The 19,560-nt window shown below is 37.9% G+C and overlaps 1 protein-coding gene across 1 annotated transcript in view; it reads left to right on the forward strand.

The window, feature by feature from the left end:
- LOC121294830 (N-acetyl-beta-glucosaminyl-glycoprotein 4-beta-N-acetylgalactosaminyltransferase 1-like) overlaps positions 1–19,560 on the forward strand; it is a 170,882-nt gene that overhangs the window by 120,246 nt on the left and 31,076 nt on the right. The window contains exons 7-8 of the mRNA XM_041218945.1: positions 1,488–1,555; positions 15,858–15,936. Of these exons, the coding sequence (XP_041074879.1) occupies positions 1,488–1,555; positions 15,858–15,936 (147 nt within the window). The remainder of the gene's footprint in view (positions 1–1,487; positions 1,556–15,857; positions 15,937–19,560) is intronic.

Here is a 19,560-nt window from a genome sequence, read left to right on the forward strand (position 1 = left end):
GCGGATCAGTTATGTGTTTTATCACTGTATTGATATGATGGACAGCGGTAGTGTGTTTACATATACAGTTATATGTGTTCTTCACTGCTCCACAGGCATATTGGCATCCAACGTGTACCATCAAAGTATGGAAATGAAGATTGAGAGAAGGATGAAGAGGGGGGGGGGTCCTGCCTGTTATCTTTGCTGTGTGTTACCACACATCTGTAAATTAATTGTATAAATATGTCATACACCCTTCTTTTGGCCCTTTGCTTTATTTGGCTATTCCATAGGTTACTGCGCATTATTGGTGAGGGGTGGGCAGCTGCAGTTAATGTTTTCCTAAAATCAGACTGGTGATACGATCAACCAATCAAAGACCTGTATTTTCTCTGCAGCAGTCCAATCATAAGTTAGCTGAGGCGGGACAAACAGTTCTGTTAACTAATTTCTGCCCGTTTTTTATGCAGCTGTCCAGTTTGCTGAATGTCGGTGTTGTTAATTGTACAGAGACCGTTCATTTGTTGAGAAATCATAGTAGGCTACAATTAACATTTTAGGAGCGTATTAATAATTAATTATGATTCTTACAAAAAAATGGCATAACAAAAACAATCCATTCTGGCGACACTCAAAACCTTACAAACTGGGCTTAATCGTGATGTTCAAATGGATGAGTAGAATGAATAACATAATGCATTTCTGTGTATTGTGTATATAAAAATGTTTACTTTGCAGGTGAATGACCTTGTTACCTTTACAAATCAGAGAGTGTGCTACCACAGTTAGACTTTGTCACGGCACAATATATATATATATATATATATATATATATATATATATATATATATATATATATATATATATATATATAATAAATAAATCATTCAGAAAAAAAAAACAGACAGTATCCAAAGCCTTTTTTTTTTTATTTTACTTCAAAAACATACAGCTATGTCGGATCAGCTGGCCTTTAATGAAACCTATATAGTATTTCCTTGTGATACAATACTGTCCGTATTCAATAAAACAGTGGCATTATCAATACATTAATTTGAAAACTCGGCGCCTAGCTATGGAGCCAATTATGTATTTGAATGGTCCTGTATGTGTGTGTGCACAATATGTCATATCGGTACATACTGTGGCAACACCAATGATAGCAGCTTGTCGCATTTCTAATGGTGACTGTCCATCATTCTGCATTCTGGCTTGGCTGTTGTGTGCAGTTGCTATAGTGGTAGTGAATGCGCAGACGGTTTTGCGAGGCACAAACAGATTTGCGAATTGCTCAAAAAACTGCTATATTCCAATGTCTCGCAACTGCTTTGTGCCGTTTTGGAATATCTCTCATTTTGTGCCAAAGCAGTACTTTTTTGCGAGGCACAAATTTAGCAAGGGGATTGCGTGAAGATCGAAGATTGGGCCTTAAAATGGTGAAACCTTGATCCAGAGTAACACAACAGCGGTAGCAGCACTGACCTCTTGTATGTTTTGTTTTTCAGCTGGGCTCTGAGTGGACGGCTCCAGGGGAATTCACCAAATTTCGATCTCAAGTTTCCAAGTCTGTCCAGTAAGTTATTCTGTTAATTAAAGACCATTTCAAAAGAGGTGCAAATATTCAAACTGAAAAAAATACAATACATAAAAGAATAAAATATTATATACAACATTGTTTATATATATATATATATATATATATATATATATATATATATATATATATATATATATATATAATATATACCAAGAAACAACATTAGTGCAGTTATGATTAAAGTTTCTTATTTTGTTAGCATTACTGAAATGTATAACATTCTGGAGTGTGTGGTGGATTGGTGTTTGTGCCTCAGCAGGCACAAGCTGTTCTAACAGCCTGCATTGAGCAGAATGACTTTGTGTGTGAGAAGCCGATCTTAAAGGCTTTTGGTAATCCTGTTATTCTCCATAACAGCTGGCAGATGTTTGCCCTAAAGGGTTGATTAGTATCCGGCAAATAGCTGGTTTCTTTAATTCAAACGGAGAAGAGGAGCAGGTTTATAGATTACTGCATGGCTGTGATGGATTGTGGGCTCAGCTTGTGTTTTGAGAACAGTGCATCCGCTAGCTAAGAGGTGACTAGGGACCCATTGTTCATTGATAGAAGTGGAATTGATACGGGTTGATGACTTTTTTTAGTGTTGTTTCATATTTTAAATTGTGTTTTAAATGCTGAATGTAACCATTTTCCCTGATATTTTGCAACTTATTCAGTATGTAACAGTGCAATATAAAGTAAAGTACACAGGAAACTGTACTCTATTTTGCTGTAAACAATATAGCATGACTTTATCAATATCCCATAAGCACACACTTCCTGGATTGCCACATTGCAATATTACAATGGCTATGAGGTCATTTGAAATTAAAAACAACCATGATATCACATAGCCCATTTAAATGAATAGGAGGATGATCTTTGCCATTGCATAACGTGTGCTGGCAAGGGGACACAGTGCATGCTAATCGAATGATAACAATAATAATACTTCTGTGACTGGATCTGTTCGGTGCCATCACTTAGCATCTGTAGCTTCAGCTCAAAGCAGAGCAAAGCTAAGTGATAGTAACTCAATATTGGGCAGAAGAGCACAGAACTACTCAGTATAATGGAGGGAGTATTCTGATACTTTCCAGGAAAAGAACAGAACAGAGAGAACAGAGAAGAACAGAGAAGACGTCTCTGGTGCCAGCATTACTCAGCACACATGAGATGTATTGTTTAACTGGGGTTTGGTTTTAAATTGCGGGTGTGTTAACACGACAGTGTGTGATCATCTTTACAGACTCAAATCAAAGCCTGGCTGGCACTCGATTATCCAAAACTTTGGATTAGCCAAGCAAATTTGACTTTGGCCTTTGCACCAAAACAAGACATCCATGATTATCAGAACAGCAAGTGTGCCACAAGAGCAGTTTGATAATTGAGTTTCCGTTACCTCAGTTTATTAAGTCGTACGTTGAAGTGCAGTGTATTAACCACATTATTTGTCATTAGAGCGCATCAGTTATTTTCGCACAGACATATATATATATATATATATATATATATATATATATATATATATATATATATATATATATATATATATATATATATATATATATATTTATATATGTGTAGAGAAGAGCTTGTCCAATTGTGTTGAATCTGAAGTCCTTTCTATAGCATAAGTTATTTACCATAGCATAACCTAGAGGTGATACCTGGAGGCTAATCTAATCTCTGTATGCACATGTATATATTACATATATCTAAAATAAATGATTCAGTCATTCAGTCATAAAACTGGCCACAATTATAAGGTATATGAAATCAAAATTATAGCCACCAGTAAAAATAAAAAAAGCTCACCATGATCTATGAATTTCACTGACATACATACAAAATACCTAGGTTTCTCATGCTAGATTTCTTGTGTGTGATTCAAGAGCTGTGTGATATACAGAGTCTCTGAAGTCAGCAATGACTCAGTGAGTCAACCATTTAAATACTGAGGTCTTGTTTATCTCAGATACAGGTGTGCTACATTTTAATTACGAAGCCAAAATCTTGTTCAGTGGCCTAGTTTATCTGCTAATTTATTTTGTAGCCTATTGTGACCTGATACTGTACAAAAAAAAGATATAATCTGGATCTGTCCTGTTTTTGCACCTGCAAAGGGGAAGTAGCGTATATAGTAGCTTACCCAGCTATAGTTTCACTTTTTCTAAATAATTAATGGCGGTGTTGGATGGACATCTGTTTTTAGCTAACTGAAACTAATCTGTTGCCCCCTATACTTTGATGTAAATGAGAAGCTGGATTTTTGCAAGCTATTTATTTTTGTAATTACATTATTTTCTAATACATACCAAACTTTCTTTACTACAGTCTTATAATCATTCTTTTCTCTGACACCAGCTTTAAAAAAAAAGAATAAGCTTTATTAATTATACAAAGGATCCCTGTTCATTCTGTAGGACTGTAATTCCATCGCTCTTGTAGTTTATTATGACTTCAGTGTCTTTATTGTGCACAGTTCTGCTATCTGACATTGTTTAGTTTTTACCATTTGCTCACTCCATACCCACAGGTTGTTCCTTAAGTCAGGCATCATTGACAATATCATATATTAATCGGATTAGGATGTTCTCTGTCCTCTGTTCTCGGGTGTCGCCTCATCGTAATTTGAATTTGTCTTTGCTAAAGACATATCTTAAAGAAATATGGGTATTTAGGATGATATATATACAGTCAGCACTCGGATATCTGTTACCCAGATACATGTCAGTCGCGTTTTACCGGCCTGGTATTAACAATAAAATCAATCCCCATTATATATATATATATATATATATATATATATATATATATATATATATATTATATGGACACAAATTAATATATAACAAATTAATGCACTTACCTGTCACGTGCGATTTCCGACTCCATCACCAGTTTTCTGATGCAAAGCCCATCTCTTCAATGATACAATTTATGTGAATATCCATCACACCCCGCATTTTGTTTATTATTCTCTCTAATGTCTAATCAGTCTATCTTATATTGTGCATTACACAGCCTTTCCTCCAGTTTCACTTGACGAAATTCAGCCAAAATAAAGCGAACAAGACAAGCTAGGGTAATGTAACAGTTAATCATTAAACAGTTTTAAATACTGTGATCTTTTGCTGCTTTTGTGCATTTTCATTTACAAGTGAACTGTGGCATTAGGGCCTCATCGAACATTATATTCTGCAATTTTGTATAATGACTTTGGATATTGTTTTAGTTCTGGAAATTGTTGGGTTTTTTTTTTTAATCTTTTGTTTTTGTTAATTGCATTGCCTTTTATGTTTTATGCATGGATCACATTTAGATTTAATTTTGCTGTTAGGTTGTTAATTGGAAATTTTACATACAGCTACAATACGTACTGGATTTAAAAGTATGTGCAGTATTACAGTTAACATGTCGTCTCTTTAGTTCTATTATCTAACTGCTTAATCTTATAGAGGGTCAAGGTGAGCTGGAGCCTAACCCAACAGACACAGGGCACAAGGCAGGACTACACCCTGGATGGTGGCAAATAAGTGGCAATTTAGAGTGACCAATCCACCTATCCAGCATGTCTTTGGAGTGTGGGAGGAAAACTGAGTACCCGAAGAAATCCCACGTGAACATGTGGAGAACATGCAAACTCCACACAGACAGATCCCTGAGGCCTAAATTGAACCCAGGACCCTGGAGTTGTGAGGCAGCAGTGCTAACCACCGTGCCACTGTGCCACCCCTCTTTGGTTTTGGCAAGTGATATTTTTAGAATCATATCATTCTGAATTAAAATACTACTGTTAAAAATATAGTACTGTACCAACAAAACCAATACAGTACATCTAAAAAGAAGCCAACTTATTTTAAAACACAGTCCTTTCAGATATGTATTTTTCTTCAATGACTCTACAATGGCAATATAAATGACTCTTTACCAACGGGCAATTGTAGCTACAATGCTATGGCTTATTGAAAGAATGGCACCACAGCAGTGCATTTTCAAATGTTTACTAAGTATACTGCAATGGTATGAAATATGGTTCTGTTATTTTAATATTCATTGGTTATCCATTGCAAAACCACATCCAAGTACCAATGTCCAAAGGTTTCATCAGAGTAATATATTCAAAGATTGAAGCTCAGCATTGCAAGTTGAGTGTGTGGGATGATTGACTGTTTGGCCCAGGATCTTATCTTCTGGACTGATAGAAGCTGCCCTGGTTCGAGGTCACCAAGACCGGGTGAAGGAGGACCATGACCCCCAGAAGGGAGATACAGTTGCAAAGGAGGGGGTGGGGAGTTGGAGGAGAAAGGCTTGCAGAACAAGTAGTGGAAGGTGAGCCTGGACTATACAGGTTGAGGAACCAATAGGATTAGCGTTGTGAGCCGAGCCTCACTCCTAGAACTAGGGCAAGCCTCTATGTGTATATATTACTCTGATGAAACGTTTGGCCATTGCTACTACCATGGTTTTACATTAATGTTATAAAGAGCATGTAGTTATTGTACAAATAATATAAAGCATAACTGAATTATGTAATATTATTATTTATTTTTGTAAGTGTCATACCTGTAGTCTTTTCCCCAGACACAGAGTTGCAGTTAATGGGTATATGCACTTAACTGGTTTATTTGAAGATATAAAACCCACTTTTATAGAATATAGAGAATGCAAGAGTGAAAGATAGCCAACAGATTTAGCTGGCTCTACAGGGATAACATCAGGTGGTCAAAGTGACAAGCAGCCGACCTGCTAACTAAAGTGACTTATTTAATAGCAAAGTCACTGACAGTGTCGAGCGGACATTTTTGAAAGATGTCATTAAAAGTGTCTCTGTAACTTTCTGTCCCTTCACTTTCAAAGCCAATGCCTGAAGCAACGGTGTCCCCAGAAGAAAAGAACTTGCTTAGTAAAATTTTCATTCCAGTGCTGTTTCAGCTCTCACCTGAAATTGTACGGCAATTTACAGAGATACTCAATGGCCTTTATTTTCCCCTATGGGCAAATCGCAGGAAAATTTGTAAATGTATAACATGGTCACACTACATTTTAGAAATGGGATGCATGATAATGTATCTCATGGAACTTAGAAAATTTGAATAAAGCAATTTAGATCAAAAGAGAAAGGTTAATTAAAAGGTTCTATTAAAAACCTGTACCAGGCAAGTAAACCTCAGAACAGATATTCTATATTCATTACAGAATATAACATACTGCACCCTCCATTTAGGCCTACACAGCTTATTTTTAACTAAATGCGCAGATGTTTCTGTTGATCACTTAGTTCAGTATATCCACACTGCCTGTCAAGAAAGCTGAGAAGCAACAAAAACCATCACACATTGCAGGTTTCTGTGAAGCCAGCCCTGCTTACGGATACAAAGTTACACAGTTCAAATGGTATTGCAGTGCTTTTGGTTTATGAAGCGTGCTTCCTGGTTGTGCAGTGTTATCAAGGCAAAGTTCATAAGAGACATACCTTTTCATTTCTGAGCTTCAGGGATCGCTCGAGGCAGCAGCCAATTATAGCAGTTGCCATGGCAACTGGAGAGACAACCTCTGGGCATCTGTGTGGATGAGGAGCGATAGCTTGGATTGATATATCAACGTGCTTTAGGTAAACCCACTGCGCCCACGGCTCGTCTGCTCCAGCCTTGCCAGAGCGGACCTGACGGCTTACAGACACAGCTGTCAGAAAACTGACAACGCAGACAATGCAGGGCAGAGCCTTGCCCCCATGCCAGGGACTGCAGCTGCAGAGCTGAACAGTTTACCTCAGACACATCCCGGGGATTTGACTTTACAGAGACTGGGCACAAAACGAGAAACACAGGTGTTATGTAGGGCACACTTTTGTTTCAACGGACATTATACAGATGTCGTCCTTGACCTGTATTCTGTAATGTATAAAAGCTGTTTATACCTGTTACGGCAAACATATATTTTAATTGTAAAAATGAAGTTTTATATTAGATTTAAAAAAATTTTAAAGTGTGCATGCCTTATGTTCAGGTTGTCTTCGATTATCTGTGTAATTTCACCATTATCACCACCCCCATAAGCTGCTTTCTCTACTGTAATGTCTGACACCCTTTGCAATCAATTACATGTTATGGCTCAAAGACACGGCCGAGGAGAAATGACCTAGGAAATGATACAATAACAGACTACCTGAACGTAAGGAATATAAATCTAATATATAAACTGAAAATACATGTTTACTATAACTCTTAAAACTGCTTATGTGAGGCTTACATAACAAATGAAAATACACAACAGATTAAGATTTATGAAAATAATTCAACTGCTTTAAGTGGATCCTTCTGTGGCCCTGACATGGAGTCTATGGAGACCTTTGGCCTATGCTTCACCTAGCTAACAGTAATGCCATTGTCTTACACAGTAATCCACCACCTGCTCCAGTTTCTCTGTCTGTAAAATTGCCTGCCTCTCTCTCTCTTGCAAAATCAGAGCCCAAAATCAGGATGTAACCTATTGTTTGTTATGGACGATGGAGTGTTGTAGTGTGCATTATAAGGTGCAGACTATCAGTGCTAAAGTGCTGAGAGTGGAGTGTTGTAGTGTGCATTATAAGGTGCAGACTCTCAGTGCTAAAGAGCAGAGAGTGAATTGTTGTAGTGTGCATTATAAGGTGCAGACTCTCAGTGCTAAAGTGCTGAGAGTGGAGTGTTGTAGTGTGCATTATAAGGTGCAGACTATCAGTGCTAAAGTGCTGAGAGTGGAGTGTTGTAGTGTGCATTATAAGGTGCAGACTCTCAGTGCTAAAGAGCAGAGAGTGAAATGTTGTAGTGTGCATTATAAGGTGCAGACTCTCAGTGCTAAAGTGCTGAGAGTGGAGTGTTGTAGTGTGCATTATAAGGTGCAGACTCTGCTGAGAGTGGAGTGTTGTAGTGTGCATTATAAGGTGCAAACTCTCAGTGCTAAAGTGCTGAGAGTGGAGTGTTGTAGTGTGCATTATAAGGTGCAAACTCTCAGTGCTAAAGAGCTGAGAGTGGAGTGTTGTAGTGTGCATTATAAGGTGCAGACTCTCAGTGCTAAAGAGCTGAGAGTGGAGAGTTGTAGTGTGCATTATAAGGTGCAGACTCTCAGTGCTAAAGAGGTGAGAGTGGAGTGTTGTAGTGTGCATTATTATGGAGTCATGACAGCAGACTGCTTATTTGTCGTTGTTATTCTAGCAGCACAAAACTGCTCCCTGCAGATATTGGAATATGACACTGACGAAAGAAAAGAAAACTGAGATTTGAACGTGAAAGGCATTTGTTGACCTATAAATCTGTGGACTACGTTACTTCACCCTGCACTTGAAGTAGGGATGAACTCTCTTCAAAAAGGCATACAGAAAACACATTCACTTGTGATTTATTGCACCAGTCAGTAAGAGATACAGACGTTAATAAATATGTGTAATAACACCTATAGTTAATGTAGTTATAGTCCAGTAAGGGCTAAGACCACTAATTTCCTTTTAGACCTGGGCAGAGTGGTGAGCAAATAGTTTTAAAATATGGAAAACAAAATGGTTCTGTTTATTTTAAATGGCTATTAAGGTGCACTTGATATTAAAGAGGCATTAAGTTTTTAATGTTTTGCCCATTTAAATCCATATCACTACCTCTGATTACTACAGCACTTGTTTGATATATATGTATGTATGTATGTATATATATATATATATATATATATATATATATATATATATATATATTAGATCTATATATCTATATATATATTATATAATCAAGAATCGCTCAATTAGTAGATTCTCTCACTTCTCTCTCTCTCTCTCTCTCTCTCTCTTCTCTCTCTCTCTCTCTCTCCATTTCCAGAATCACAGATTTGTCTTTTAACTGAAGAGATGGTTTACAGAAGCATTGTATATTTGTAAATGTTACCTTTCGATTACAGCTAAAGCTAACAAGAGTTACCTTTACCTTTGTTCTTTTTTTTTCCCACAGGTGAGTGCCTGTATATCTTATTTTAATTTCACATTCCGGATCAAACGTTATTTTTTTGATAGAATGATAAATACATTATTAATTACTTTGTGATTTTAAGAAAATGGAAATAAAGGAGATACGTATTTCAGTTTCAATTTCAGTTTCAATTGCCATACTTCCATGTGCTTTAATTTTAAAAAATAAATAAATATTGACAGTACACATTTCCATTTAAATGACAGTGAAAATCTCTACTGGATTTGCACACAAAATAAATAAAATAAATGCCTGGTTTGAAGCCAATGTATATCTTGATCACTGCCAGTGGTTTGGGGAGAAATGCTTAAAAAATGTGATACATACAGGTGATCTTTATAATCTCCAGTTGCAGATTGGATTGTCGATTGTATACTGCAGATAGAACTGGCTGCAGCCCCAGTTTGATATTGGAATGAAATTGTGTTTTACAGACTGGTTTCGTGTTGCAGATTGAAATGTGACATTTGACACCTAAAAAACGCCGCCTTCTGCGCGCAATCTATACTGAACTCCAGTCTCTGTAATTGAATTTCAGACATACACATGAGCTGCTTCAAGCCAGAGCTCAGGGTTTTATGTGTCTCTAAATTCCAGAAAAAGCAGTTTCTCATTTTCAGTTTCTCATTTTGATTCCTTGCTTTCATTTGAGGTGGTAGCCCCTCTACTTTATATCATGTTCATAATTATTCAATAAATTAAAATTTGTGAGAGATCAGCAGTGTATCGTATCATTCCCAAATGCAATCCGAAAGATTTCTAGGAGGCTCTCAGTCTGTGATTTGCTTTATCTTCACGTATGGGTTTTCTAACAGCAGCTGTTCTGTGCCGTTCGGCATGAGATTTTGCACAATGGAGTTAAAACCCAGTTTTTACTGAGATTCAGCCCAGCTGGTAATGTATTAGCCTCGTGCCGGCTTATTGTCTGAATTGCTCAAAACTAAGTCTGTACTTTTCAGGAGCAAAAAACAGCACCTTGAGAGCAACAAGAGGAGGCAGGGACAGGCACTGCATCTCCCCTGGAACAATTGAATTAATTTGAGGTTAAGAATTACAATTTTTTAAAAACGGTTTTAAGGATATAAGAATATACTAGAGTTATTTAAAGTTAAATGTATTGCATATAGAACATAAACAGTCATTTAGGTTGCATCTTAACAATGCAACAACATTTTATGCAAGATCAAGGGGTCATGCCTGGGTCTCTTGTTTGAGCAGAGATAAGTGAAAACACTTTTTGCAAGGCCATACTATGTGTGGCCCATTTAATCAAAACATATCACATCAGCCAAATAATTGCTCTGTTGGACAATTTGAGATAAGGGAGTCTATTCAGTTGATCTCAGAGACTCTACCTGGAAATACAACCACCATTTAAAAACTGCAGCCAAAAACTATACTTAAAAATAAGCTTCCTGATATGCAAACTCCCTGCCATTTTAAAACCGTTTCTTCACAACCTGACCCATAGCTTTAACCAGGATTAAGCTTGCTACTGTAATGAGGATTGCAAACACAGAAAACTCAACACACATAATATTATCCCTTAAGGGGACTTTATTCCATGTACCATGTTTATGATTGTGAGTGCTTGCAGTGTACGTATTGTCTATATGTGTTTTTTTGGATGAGTGCTTGATTGCATGACAGCTTGTGATCTTTTATAACTTGTGAACGACTAGTTGGTTTGATTTCAACATTTATACATTCATAATGGTGGGAGGATGGAACGCACACACATTGAAATAGCAAAGCATTCTACCTAAGCACTGAAAACACATGAAGAAATAGCTACTAGGATTGCTGTATTTCTGCCATGTCTCCAACTGTGACAACTAGGAGTTAGTTAGGTAAATGCAAAAGCTTTATTGGAAATCACAGAGGGGACAGAACATGCAGCTGATCACTTCATTCAAATCCCAAGTGAAATAAGTTTGGTGTTCTCAACTTACTGGAATTTGTCATGTTGCCTGCCTGCCTGCCTTCCAGAACCATGTAGTCAGTGCCATTGTCCATCACTTTCATGAGCACTAAATTCACGCTCGGCAAAAAACAAAAAACAAAAAATAAAACCTAGTGGTGTCCAGCAGAGTGGTTGGTAATGAAACAGAAACTCCAATTTTTCATTCTCATCACCATCGGATGGGAACAATAACCTGGCCGATGTCTGTGATTGGGATTCATCTATTCAGCTCACTGCTATTAGGGTGAGTAGAGGAAGCTTCTCAATAGCCTTCTGTATTGAAATCAGGGAGCGCGTTGCTCAGCTAGAGCTCACTAAAGCAATGTGAGAGAGCCATCGTGGCCTTGGGCTGTGCATAACGCTCAACTGATTAACACTAGGCCTGGATCTTTAACAGCCCCATTTATTTTTAGACAACCAGAGAAACAAGAGTCCTCCTGGCAGGTATGTCTTAATTGGCACATTCAGCACAAGACCGATAGACTGCACTGCATCATTATGTAAACACTTCAGCTTCAGGTTTTCTCACATACAATACAAGTGGAAAAACAACCTTGTATTTAGTGAATATTTTCCCTTAAAAGTTGACCATGGTTAATAACGTTGGGTACAGTCATGCACGGTGATGGCAGCTCTCATGTCAATGTCCCTTCACAGCTCTTCAAGTGAACGCATCTCAATCCTGACCTGTCATTCAGTCACGTGTCTTTCTCAAGTAGAAACTGACAACCGTGTGGTGGTTTTATGAGTCTAGATTCTCATGTTGTTAAAATAACTAGTGGGACACATCAGCAGTAACTGGCATTTATTCATAATTCTACAAGCAGTTGCTTGGTGAGTCATCAGATATGTTGAGTTGTTTTATGTGGTATTTTTTTCATATGTATCTTAACTCAGTTCAGTTTGAGAGCAGCATATAACTGCTGCTACAGTATCACAGTGCTTATGTTATTACATTTTTCTTCTCCACTCTGCAATGTACCATGCGGCAGATTGTATTTATTTGTGCTTATCATCCGGATTTACCTGACAAGGAACATATGGAAAATATTATTTGATCTCTACTTTTAGAACATTTTTGGATATGCGGCAGGGTGGATGCACAGTTAAATAGTGTGGGGTGTGTTTTTATTTAGTTTGACAGGGATGGGATCAATTCCATGTGGAATGTGGCTGGGTCTTGCTTGAATGAGTGATCGTCAATCAGGTCTCAGCCACATGGTATAAAAGCAAGGAGAAAGCCTTTGTTAGCTGGAGGTAGTAGAGAGGTAAAGGCTGTGAGTAGCAGGGTGCTCACAGCTAAACCACTGGTATAGCGGTTGCTTGGGTGCATGTTTCTTTTTGTTTGTGTAGCTCTTTTGTTTGTTTAAGCCTTTTAGTTTTTGTTAATAAACTCTTGCTCTTATACTGCACACCTCCTGTTTCTGAGTCTGCTTCCTGAGGGTAACCAGCCCTGGCCATGATGCTACCCTTTCACAAATAGAAGAGCATAGCTGTGCTGTTTATCACAGCGATAGTAAATTTAAAGAATAAATTACCAAAATCTTTACATTTAAGTCTCTTGTCTTGTTTGCAGCAGATATTAGTTTCCAACCTGATCCTATATCTTACAGTTTACTCACAGTGCGCCTTTTTGATTGGACTTCGGTTCAGAACTTCACTCCCTCTGGTACAGATGTTAATTGGTCTGGCAGCAGCAGATGTTTTCATCTTGTCTTTTCCCTGCAATATGACACTCTAGACAATAGCCTTGGGTGTCTGGTTAACTGACTGGGCCATATCACTTTTCCCACTAATATGGCACCCGACTACACCAATTTTCTCTGCTCACTCCTTTGAAAAAACTCTAATGGGAAATTGAGTAGGAAAAAAACACAAAAGCTGTAATTGTGTCTCTGGTTGTGGTGCACAGAGAGAGACTGGGGCTGCTTTATTGCAACAGCTTGAAGAATAATTAGCTGCAGATAAGTTAGCGTTACGTTAAACCCAGCGTAAGGATCCCCACATGGTCGCTCCATACGCCATCGGGTGCAACTCAGGCACTAGCGGAAGGATGCGTGTAACCAGATTCATATTAACAACACTTTATATTATTTATCAAGTACATCAGCTCATTGTGCAGTGTTGGGGGTGCTGCTTGTGTTCTTATGAATGTCACCATTTACCATTCACTGGCTCAGTCCTTATTTAATTTCTTATTTTGTGACTAGCTCTGAGAAATTGTGTGCGACCATGAGGTTTTTGAATAGCACATGGCTTCACCTCAGTGGCTAGGATGTTAGTAGGGAAATTAAATCCAAATCTCCCTCTCACTGTTATAGTTACTGGAATTAAATGAGATATGAGAATATCACAGGAGGTACACTCTATTGGTTCAATTCAAGTCAGAGCCTTCATTTATTTAACCAGGTAGCGAGAACAGGTTTTATTAACAGAATCTGAATTATTGAAGTGGGTATAGAAGAGCTTTATTGAGCATATTAGGATTAGGATTCCTATGGTATTAGGATTTGTCCAGGACACTTTGACAGAGTGAGATGGGATATTTAACCTCCTGTAGAACTATGCCACCTAACACTGTGGCAGAATATCTTCAGAGCTCTGTGCTAGAGGGAAGCAGGGCTGCCTCCTGCAGATGGTGCAACTGGTTAAATAAATATAGAATAATCCATTATTATTACCCAATTTAAACCGTCCTCCTGCAGGTTGTGTTGATTCTCTGAGCCTCACAGTCCTATTTTGTCTGATCTGCTAATAAATAGCAGTTTCAGGACTGGCATTCCCTGCCTGCAGTCAATAGACCTTACCACACAGTGATGCCACTTTATTACTATTGGTATTTTGCAAAAGGTAATGATGTGTGAACTGTAGCTGGAGACCAATAATCTGGAATAGCAGATGTGAAGCAATTTTGTATTATATACTATAGATCTGTTTTTGATAAGTGTGTGTGTGTTTGCCTTCCAACACAAAACAGTTTGATTAATCTAGCTAAACAAGACAATATATTTATAGGTGTTAACAATAAACACATATGCAGGTCACACATTAAGATGCATGTGATTGTACAGATGGACTCCTTTTTTATGATTGGTAGTAAAATCATTAATGATGCATAATTCATATATTGATAAAATGCAGCCGCAGATTGGAGAGGCGGTTGCACTCGTTTACCAAGAGGTCACGTGTGACAGCGTAAAGGGGACAGAGAATCGTAATCTGTTCCTTCGCATTGGTTTGTTTGGATAGAACCGAGAAGGACTATGAGAGACCCCGTAAACCAGTGAAACAGTATCGTGAGTGTTTTGTGTTTGTTTGTCTGTGTGTAATCGTCTTGTTTGTAACACTACACTAGACGGCTAACACGATTCCAGAGCTGTCGCTGAGGGCCAGCACTAAAGCAGGAACAGCACAGCACTACTGTCACTAAATAACCTGTATCACCCACCACAAGCACTACTGCACGCACCCAGGACTGGTGACTGTGTATGTACTATTGTGGGGTGGATACATGTGGTTTATTATTATTGTTTGGGTCTGCAAGCACGTTATTGTTTATTGTTATTGCTGCTGGTCACCAGACCTGGATACAAAATAAAGATCCTTTCCAAACCGGATTATAAGGCTCTGTTTATTCATTACTGCACTCCATCACTTCTACACCTATTTCCACTCAGCCACTTTGCTACAAAGGCAAAATAGAAAGGAGATATAGTAAGAGGAAACTTGAATTCATGTATTCAACAACCTTTATCACCTCTGTTTGAGGCTTGTAACAATTCATTTTGTATCCTATGATATATATTATATCATAATAGAGGTGTGTATCGTGTGTACCATGGATTGAAGCAAAGTCCCCTGTGTGTGATTTCACCGTGTGGCTGGATCAAAGCTTTTCAAAATGAGCTTGTCAGTTGTAAAGAGAAGCCAGTCAGTCGTCATCCTGCTGATTCGCTTCTGTCTCTGCCCTGTCTGGTGACTGAAAGTGCTTGTCAGTTGGTTGGGGAGTCTATCTCTTATTAAAGTATACCACTGTAAATTTGCACAGTAGTTGTGCTGTTTTCCCATGCTTCTTCCCATGACTAAACTGTGCATTTACAATGGTTTCCTAGTCTTTTTACTGTGTTTTACTACACCTCTTGGCTTTATAATGCTTTTATGTACTATTCTTTTTTATTGATAAACTTTTACAAGGGATCACATTTACTGTCTACTAAGATACTGAATTTTCTGCATTTGAATATGAAGTAATATCTCATTTACACCACAACCTGGAAATTGGGATGTAAAGGGGAAATGTTTAGAAAACTAAACTCTCTGACATGTTTCTCTTACCTTCCAGCCTCATTTTTTCAAGACGTTACTACTTTGAAGTTCTTCACAAACAGGACGACAAGGGCTCTGACCACATTGAAGTTGGGGTGAGTATTGTGGCATGCTCTAGACATGAAAACCTCTATGGAGAGTAGGTTGACTGCTTCCATCCCTCAGCTAGCACAGCGGGGTGGACAATTTGAGAAAGTGTAGTGAAAAATTCAACCAAGTATACATTAATAGAGTAATATTCAAAAAGGTACCGAGGAATTAAATAAAAGATAAGCCACTTTGTATCAAATTTGCCTTACAGATTTCTGGTAGTGTTGCTTTTAGGTATAAGTGTATTTTTATTTATTTATTTTGGAAACTAGCAATGCTGAGGTATCAAAATGAAAGAGAAAAGCATTTTTCTGTCTTTCATGAGAATATATTTAGGCGCAGTAGTCCTCTGAGTTTGCCTTCTCAATGCTGAAGCTCCTCGTTGCCATGGTAAGCTGAAACAGAATTAAAAACGTTGCTACTGTGTGCAGGGTCGCTCTTTTGTAATTGTTAATCTAGTTTTTTTATAGATATAGACTAGAGCTGGTGCCACATCTTGCTTCTAAAGATGGGAAACAAAGTATTTTTAAAATTAAATACCACAAATATCCAGCCATTTATATCCCAACTTATGTTTACCCAATATCCAGCTAATTAGAAGACAATGTGTGATTAAATATATCATACATAATTAGGAAAGTATTATCTCTCTATCTGATGTTAGCATCGAAATACATTTATTACACTGTATTCCCTAATCACACAACAGCCAGACTGTTCTAACATTATTTCATGGGATTTTTGAATAGCACATGGCTTCACCTCACTGGCTAGGATGCTAGTAGGGAAATTAAATCCAAATATTCCCTCTCACTGTTATAGTTACTGGAATTAAATGAGATATGAGAATATCACAGGAGGTACACTCTATTGGTTCAATTCAAGTCAGAGCCTTCATTATTTAACCAGGTAGCGAGAACAGGTTCTTATTATTACAGAATCAGAATAACTGAAGTGGGTACAGAACAGCTTTATTGAGCATATTAGGATTAGGATTCCTATGGTATTAGGATTTGGCCAGGACACTTTGACAGAGTGAGATGGGATATTAACCTCCTACATAACTATGCCACCTTACACTGTGGCTGAATATCTTCAGAGCTCTGTGCTAGAGGGAAGCAGGGCTGCCTCCTGCAGATGGTGCAACTGGTTAAATAAATATAGAATAATCCATTATTATTACCCAATTTAAACCGTCCTCCTGCAGGTTGTGTTGATTCGCTGAGCCTCACAGTCCCGTTTTGTCTGATCTGCTAATAAATAGCAGTTTCAGGACTGGCATTCCCTGCCTGCAGTCAAATAGACCTTACCACACAGTGATGCCGCTTTATTACTATTGGTATTTTGCAAAAGGTAATGATGTGTGAACTGTAGCTGGAGACCAATAACATGGAATAGCAGATGTGAAGCAATTTTGTATTATATACTATAGATCTGTTTTTGATCAGTGTGTGTGTGTGTGTGTGTGTGTGTGTTTGATTAATCTAGCTAAACAAGACAATATATTTATAGGTGTTAACAATAAACACATATGCAGGTCACACATTGAGATACATGTGATTGTACAGATGGACTCATTCTTATAATTTGTAATAAAATCATTAATGATGCATAATTCATATGTTGTTAAAAGGCAAAATAGAAAGGAGATCTAGTAAGAGGAAACATGAATTCATGTATTCAACAACCTTTATCACCTCTGTTTGACGGGGAAAACAATTCATTGTATCCTGTGATATTTATCTGAAACAAAAACACACTGGAAATGTGAAAAGACGCCAAGTTATCAAAAGTGCCCAGCCATTTGAAGTAGAGGTATCAAAAACACAAGCCAAGTTTCAAGAAACCATTGGTGCAACCCTGCCCAGCACAAACCAAACAGACACAACTGTAAAAGCCATGGGGGCCAAGGTTGCCCCAATTGTTTCTACTAACTTGTCTTGTGTTTTTCAGGCACAATAAATGTGGATCAAATGCATGAAAAACACCAGCCACTTTCTAACACACACATTAGGGGAATAGCAAAATAACAATATATTGCTGTTTGGATAGGGTAAATGTATAATAATAATAGTAGCCTAGTCTGTTGAAAGTGTTAAGATGTGAATCTGTGTAGTGTAGCAGTTATGTAGTTGGAGTGAAAAGTATGACAGTATGATATTACTGAATTACAAATGGTACATTGAAATTTCGTTCTGTTTGATATTTTATTTTAAAACACTTAAACTCAAAATCAATTATTGTAAGGTGACATTGGTTTTATGTTGGGAAATATTTTTAAGAAAAATAAAAAACTGAAATATCTTGCTTGCATAAGTATTCAACCCCCACACATTAATATTTGGTAGAGCCACCTTTCGCTGCAATAACAGCTTTAAGTCTTTTGGGGTAAGTATGTACCAGCTTTGCACACAGTGTTGGAGTGATTTTGGCCTATTCTTCTTGGCAGATTTGCTTCAGGTTGTTCAGGTTGGTTGGACGACGCTTGTGGACCGCAATTTTCAAATAGTGCCACAGATTCTCAATGGGATTGAGATCAGGACTTTCTGACTTACTGGGCCACTGTAGGACATTCACCTTTTTGTTCTTGAGCCACTCCAATGTTGCTTTGGCCTTGTGCTTGGGATCATTGTCATGCTGAAAGGTGAATTTCCTCCCAGGCTTCATATGCATATATATATGACTGAAGCAGATTCTCTTGCAGTATTTTCCTGTATTTTGCTCCATCCATTCTTCCTTCAGTTATAACAAGATGCCCAGTCCCTGCTGATGAGAACAATCCCCACAGCATGGTGCTGCCACCACCATATTTCACTGTAGGGATGGTGTGTCTTGAGGCATGGGCAGTGTTAGGTTTGCGCCAGACATAGCGTTTGAATTTTGGCCAAAAAGCTCTATCTTGGTCTCATCTGACCACAAAACCTTTTCCAACATCGTATCTGGGTCATTCTCATGCTTTCTGGCAAACTCCAGACGTGCTTTCAGATGGTACTTTTTGAGTAACGGCTTCTTTCTTGCCATCCTCTCATACAGGCCAGTGTTATGCAGAGCTCTTGATATGGTTGACTGGTGCACCATTACTCCACTCCCAGCCACTGAAATCTGTAGCTCCTTCAAAGTGGTTGTTGGCCTCTCTGTGGCTTCTCTCACAAGTCTTGTTTGAGCGCTGACTTTTGAGGGATGGCCTTTTCTTGGCAGTGCCTGGGTGGTATGATGCAGCTTCCACTTCCTGATTATTGATCCAACTGTGCTCACTGGGATATCCAAACACTTGGATATTATTTTGTACCCTTTCCCTAATATATGCATTTGTATTACTTTATCTCTAACTTCTGTAGAATGCTCTTTGGTCTTCATTTTCCTTCAGATTCATAGCCTTACCAATGATCCTTCAACAGTGGGGTTTTTATCCAGAAAATGTGACAGCAACTTTAATGGTTCACAGGTGGAGGCCAATGGTAAGGTAATTGTTTCCTCTTTAGGGCAATTACTTTCATCGTTGCAAACTGGGAGCTTCCACAGCACAGGGGTTGAATACATTTCAGTTTTTTATTTTTTTTCTTAAAAATATTTCTCAACATAAAACCAATGTCACCTTACAATAATTGATTCTGAGTTTCAGTGTTTTA

The sequence above is a fragment of the Polyodon spathula genome, chromosome 19 (genome assembly GCF_017654505.1).
Source record: "Polyodon spathula isolate WHYD16114869_AA chromosome 19, ASM1765450v1, whole genome shotgun sequence".
NCBI lineage: Eukaryota > Metazoa > Chordata > Actinopteri > Acipenseriformes > Polyodontidae > Polyodon > Polyodon spathula.